The sequence below is a fragment of the Acyrthosiphon pisum genome, chromosome X, assembly GCF_005508785.2.
Source record: "Acyrthosiphon pisum isolate AL4f chromosome X, pea_aphid_22Mar2018_4r6ur, whole genome shotgun sequence".
Taxonomy (NCBI): Eukaryota; Metazoa; Arthropoda; class Insecta; order Hemiptera; family Aphididae; genus Acyrthosiphon; species Acyrthosiphon pisum.
Genome location: NC_042493.1, coordinates 79,022,861 through 79,029,780, shown reverse-complemented (window position 1 = coordinate 79,029,780; position 6,920 = coordinate 79,022,861). Strand labels below are relative to the sequence as shown.

The following is a 6,920-nucleotide window of genomic DNA, read 5'->3' as shown; positions in this document are numbered from 1 at the left end:
CCTAAAGAATTCAAATTTACCAATTTAATTTTGTATATTTTTGCATATTTGTCCGATTTGTACTTGATTGATCATATTTTTATATTATGCATCATGCTTTTAGTTAGGTTTTTCGTAATATACTAATATAGTAATATATTAACGGACTCGTCACGCGTAATTAATAGTTCAAAATATCCCGACGGTGGCGGGAATGGCCGGTTTTCACCCGCTGCGGCGGGATGTATGGGTTTATTCAAGACATTTCAATTACTGTGCCTTATCAATATTGTCCCGCGACAAAAATAAATATAAAATACTGTTGTCGCCGGAGTCGGTATCGACTATCGAACAATTTCGCTAATTGCAGTTGTGTTCTACATTTCTATATTGTATAAAATTGTATACCTATTTATTTAAAAATGCCGAAAATTAATTCCAAATCGTCAAGATTTCATAATTTTGTTTTAAACATTGATTATCCAGTGCAATGCCTAATTACTAGATATGTTTTCAAATCATTTCACATTCACCTAGTTAGTACTTCGTTTCTAATATCTACCATATCCATGTATATTATTTTCAGATTAACAAACAATTCATCAACAGTTTTTTTTAAAGTTTTAATTTTATGAATAATTATTTTATACATATATTTTTAATTTTTAATAAACAAAATAAATTTAAATAAAAATTTTATTGGTGCATATTTTTTATAAATTCTAAGCATATTTTTATACTTTTTAGAGCTTAATTGCATGCATATTTTTAAATTTTTTTGAGCATAAACATCCTCTCCCTAGTAATCACTATTCACAATTCACATTTCAAAAGTTCTGAAACATGTCTGCGAACAAGTGCCAATATTTAATTTGTATACATGATTATTTACATAATATATTTTTTGTTTATCTATTGTTTCATGATTGTATAGTTAAATAAAATGTTTTCATACTATATTTGGCAATATCACAAAAATTTGCAGATAATTTTGTAATAAAAAATATGTAAATTTTTTAATTTCTATATCTAAGGATTGAGCATTTAAAACAAGGTTTCTCATGAGTAGTTAATACTGTAACCAAAAAATCAAAATAATATATACCTACACACATACAAATTTATATATAAATATAAATACAAGTTCAAATTTGGTTGAAATTAGATATTTAAACATCGGTTTTAGTTGTTTTGTTTTAATTAAAAAAATATTATTTGTATAGCTACTTGAAATTTTTAAAATAAGTTTATTATATATTTCATTCAAACAATGACTTTTTTCAAATAATTTTTTTGGCAAAATTTATTTCAATCTACAGTCCAGTTTATAGTAAAATAAAATACTTTCATGGCCATAACATTATAAAATATCTGACTATTCGGTAATATAAACTGATCGACTGTTTTCCCTCAGAATGGTTTTTCATATGCAATCATTTCATATAATTATAATCAAATTTAACACATTTGTTTCAGTTACTTATTCATCACTGACTGTAGGATGGACCAGTACTCACTTGCCAAACTTTTTTTAATTTATTAATGAATATATTTGACTTCTGATTTTTGAAATTTTTTTATAAACTTAAGTACTATATAAAATAATTTATTTAAGTTCTTGAATATTTTTTATACTTCTTAACACGTAGACTGCATATGTCTTTTTGCAGTTTTCACCCAGTGCGTATGATAAAAGTAAAAACAAAAGAAATTTTAAAAAAAGATAAAGAAACTGCTCATAACGATGTATGTATACATATTTAAAAACATGCGTTTAATCCACGCTAAATAATAATAAAATAACATTCAGCCACGCGTAGGGAATTTTAAACCATTTATTTTAAATGTATATTAGACGCCATATGGCGTCAAACGCGTTGCTGAATGATACTTATGACGCCAATTGGCGTCAGTACGCAGCGAACGTGTTAAGCAGTATCCTAATTGATACAAATTTCAGTTTATCAAATAAGATTCCTCCTCATTTATTGTCTGTTTTTCGGTGTTTTATTGGTTTGAAAATGTTTATATACCAGGTTTTATTAATTTTTCATACATAATATAATAAATAATATTCAATCTTGGAATTGTTATACTTGGGCAGTTGTGAATAATTTTATAAATTTTATATGTTGATAGATAAATATTAATGCCTAATATTTTAATATCAACATACCCTTCATGTCTTAAAAACTATTATCATGGACATGATCTTTGTATACACAGTATAACAGTTTATTATACAATTTAGAAGTAAGAATATAATCTAGTGAATCTCATAGGTTATTCCATATTTTAATTTTAAAGTAACATATGAGAATTTAAAATTATAAAATTTTTTAGTATTTCAAAACACTCATAACTTTCTTTAAAATTAAAATTAAAAAAAATATGGTACTTTTACATTAAGAAACTTAACTATAACTTGTACTATCTACCTCAAGCAAAATGTTCAATAAAATAATTGAGGGTACTTGAACTGCATTTTCTGGACATTTATAATTATGAGATAGTAATTATTTTGGTATAAATAATATATTACATTTTTTTTCAATTTCAATATAAATTTTAAATCTTATTTTTTTTTTAAATTTAAAATTGTACCTATTGGTTTAACAATAATACCTACCACCTTTAAACATTGTTTTGGTGGTGATAGTCAGGGGCGAACTAGAACCCACTATTAATGAAAAAAAATCAGCCCTTTACTATAACAATCTAAACTTTTAAAATTTAATTTTTGACTTAGTTACTCACCAATCTCCATAATCAATAGGTGATAAATGTTTTTAAATTAAAATTTATTAGAGTTGATATTAATTCGTTTGTTATTTTTATTGTACTTTAAATCATAAATTATAGATAACATTTAGAGTGTAAATGTGATAGATAGGTATATGAATCATTTTTAGTTAGGTACACATAATTTTTTTTTTCATGAAATAAAAATAGAGTATTTACAACCTGTAATATTTATGTACAATACAATAAGTAAATTTGATAGCAAAAATTTGATGGTACAAAACATGAATGTTGTGAGGAGGGAGGCCCACCAGTGTGAATGCCCTCTAACTTGGGGTGGGGAGTTTTATTTTTTTTTTAATTAGTGCAGGTCGGGATTCAGGAGATCTCGTCACTAGTGTCTTTTTAATCAACGTGGGGGGTTATTTGGCATGAATTCATTGGCTAAGTTAGAAATCAATGGATTTGTGTGGTTAACTGTTTTGGTGTGGACATTTTTATAGTAATTTTTAGCTGTCACAGTAATTTAAGGAATAAATACCTACCTAATTGTTTAAGTAGGTAACTCTTACCAAACTTATTTACAACTATTTATTTAGTTGCACTTGAAGCGACCGATCTAAATGATGATTGTATTAGGTCATTGGCAACAGGCTTATTTTTTTTTTACATATTTTCAAAACAAATTTTTTCGTAACCTAAAGTAGTATATTTTTTGAAGTAGGTACCTACTTTGATAAATTATTACAATTAAATTTTGTATGAGTAGTTTAATTTTTATTAGTTTATAACAACGGACCCGGATTCAAATGTCCTTAAAACTATCTAAAACTGCTCTAAAAATAGCAAAAACGCTCTAAAAAATGCATTTTGACCGCGAGTCCGCAATAATATGTCCTTAAAAAATTACCAAAAAAGTTTCTGATAAAGACAATAATAAGATTGGAGCTACACGCAGTGTCACATAATGTCATAGCAAAATATTTTAACGCCTAAAATATAAAACATAAAAGATTTCCAGTTTAGAATATTATTAAGAAATATGTTACACCTATGTTAATGTATAAAGCTATAAAGGCGAGTAACTTATTAATTGATTATTCTATATGTAATTGTCGACAATGTTGACATGATATATAACTATCCTAAATCTTATTACTAAGCATATATCCATTTACAAATATAAATAGGCAAACATAATTTAATGTAACTGTATAAGTGATAAATTATAATACGGCAGATGGATCTGCATCTTGTGGTGGTGAAGTGTGCACGTTAAATGAGTCGACCGTGATACCTATATGTTTTCAAAATTCGCGAGTCAGTGAGCAATGGTGAGGTGATGATCTATGGTAGGAAACCTTTGTTCCGTGCAAAGACTTGAGATTTATATTTTAAGACAAGGATATGTGAAGAAGTAAAGTCGAATGCAAATTCATCAAACTATCAATATTTATTTTATTGAGATAAAAAAAAGTAAGTGTACATGTAGATACATATTATATCGAACCTATATAGATTTTGTACACCAAGAATCTCAATCATTGTCTAAAATGCATTATCTTATCATAAAATATAAGGATACACTAATAATAATAATAATAATAATAATAATATTTATAAGGTAACATTAAAACCATCTTAATAACCATATAAAATTTGATTTTGGTTTTCTTATAAATTATGTTTAGGTATATTGGCTATAATATGATGTATTATACACAACTATTAAAAAAAAAACAAAAAAAACAAAAACAAAATAACATGTATTAAAAATATAAACACATGCTTCTTAATAGTGTCATTAAGATTTTAAAAGCCACATGCTATACGACTAGGTAATTAATTCTCTAAAATTTAATTAAAATTACATTATATCGATAATAGGCAATTTGTGGACAAATTCAACTATTTATTAAACACCATAAAAAAAAAAAATGAAATTTGTAAATGAGTGCAACGTTATTTTTATTTTTAATTATTTTTCATTGTATTAAGTATTTAATCGTCGATCGAAAAGTAAAATTCAAAAGAAATAATAACATATATTAAGTAAACCACAATTATCGATTTCAGAATAGGTATCTTAAAAACACCTATATTAATCATTGAAGTTGTACATCATTAAGTGTTTAAAAATCGAATAGAATAATTTGTGAAGTGAAGTCTATTGGATTTAAATTTTAATAACACGAATGCATAACGACTATTTATAAAAATTATTTATGAATGATAAATCATTAAGGTCAGATGAAGGTATATATATATATATTATATAATATATACAGAGTATTACCTATTGATCCTAACACTAGTGAACATAATAATGATAAAAAAAAAAACATACCTAAACAATATAGATGAATGACTAAAATATAATAACTATATTATGATGTTCGTTAACTTTTACAACGTTAAAATGCATATTATGTAGGTACTCAATAATTAAATTTGTGACTATTATTGGGTACCTAGTTATAATAATTTGTAGAGTTTACCTACATAATATATTGGACTATGTTTGGGGTAATTTAAAACAAACATAATTGTATAACTTGATTGTTCAACATGTTATTTAGTTAAATTGACAACAAATTAGGTACAAAATAGAAGGGCAGGGTTTATTTTTTAAAATAAGCAGTTCAATTCTCATTCTCTGTTATAAAATAATAGTAAATATATCTACCGGTGAAAAAAAAAATATTTACAACTATAGAGTTGTTATTATGATTATAAATTAGCAATTATGTTCTATGTAGTACTATAATCTATATGTATGTAAATCGCACTCATTATATTAGTTGCGGTAACAATACCTACCTATATATTGGTAGTAAATAGTAGTTAATAATTATTATTATTAAGTAAAAAAAAATGTCAACTCAGATTAAATCTAAGCCCAACGATGATGATACCAATAATAATAATAATAATAATAATAATAATAATAATAATAATAATAATAATAATAATAATAATAATAATAATAATAATAGTAATAGTAATAATACACGCATTATACTTATAAGTTATAATATCTTAATACAAAAAACAAAGTTTGAACAAAATCACAACATTATTCCTGCTGTGTTTTTATATTAATTTGTTTTCGTGTTCAATATGAACATTAATATAATCAAGGTGGAAGGTTTTATTAACGATCCCTTGGTATGTTTAACAATAACGGTGGTATTATCAATAAAATTAAATAAATAAAGAAAGAAAATGTAAGTAAACTGAAACCGACAAATATACTAAAGAAATAATAAAATAATAAAAAGCTTGTTTAGCGAATAGATCAGTAAGTGTACGACCATAAACACATAGGTTAGCAATCATAACAATAAATTACACTTATATCGTAAGGTTATCGTAGGTAATAATAATATGACATATCAGCTATTTTTTAAAATTATTATTTTTCGGCACATGACGTATATTATATAATATAAAATAGCTGTCATTTTCGCGTGACGTCTCGTATGGCCTTTGCGACGGAAATGGGTAATTTAAATATAATATATTATAATATGTATTGTTGTATATTGATCGATGTCATGTTGTCCTCGTCATCGTTATAATATAGTAAATATAGAATAATAATTAAAGTCGTTGTCGTTGTTCATCAACCGGAAGCGGTTGCGGACCCGTTGTGATCGGTCCGAGGCAACAGCGCCTGCCTGACCACCATGCTATCGTCCGTGTCTTCTTCCTCCACTTCGGGCAGCGTCTCCATGATCGGCGGCGGCACCTGGCTGGGTTGGAGCCCTTTGCCCACCAAGTAATAGGTCATCAGCTGCCCCTTGCCCTTGACCGCCACTAGGCCACGCTGTTCGAACTTGAACCCGAAATGTTGCAGAATATTACACGTTTCTTCCGTCACCTGTTTCATAAACATATACAATTATTATTAATATTGCGCTATAATATCACATAGAAGGCTGAAGCAATAGCGCTTTACGTTTTCAATTCCTTATATGATAACACACGTGTGTCTTTAGTGCTTATATGACATGTACGAGCAGAGTATATTATTATAATAACGTATAATTAAATCAGAAACTGGTACCGAACTTAAAAGAACCGGTTCTGGAACCGGAACCTTTAAAATATTAAGAACCGAAACCTTTATTTTAATATATCAAATACCAGAACCCGAACTGGAATTTTTAAATTAAATGGGTTCTTTTAGGTTCAAA

The 6,920-nt window shown here is 26.5% G+C and overlaps 1 protein-coding gene across 1 annotated transcript in view; it reads right to left on the bottom strand.

Moving 5' to 3' along the window:
- Positions 1-5,707: 5,707 nt before the first annotated feature.
- Positions 5,708-6,920, bottom strand: part of LOC100163190 (adenylate cyclase type 3) — a 122,524-nt gene continuing 121,311 nt past the window's right edge. The window contains exon 20 of the mRNA XM_029489747.1: positions 5,708-6,604. Within this exon, the coding sequence (XP_029345607.1) occupies positions 6,347-6,604 (258 nt within the window). The 3' untranslated portion in view covers positions 5,708-6,346. The remainder of the gene's footprint in view (positions 6,605-6,920) is intronic.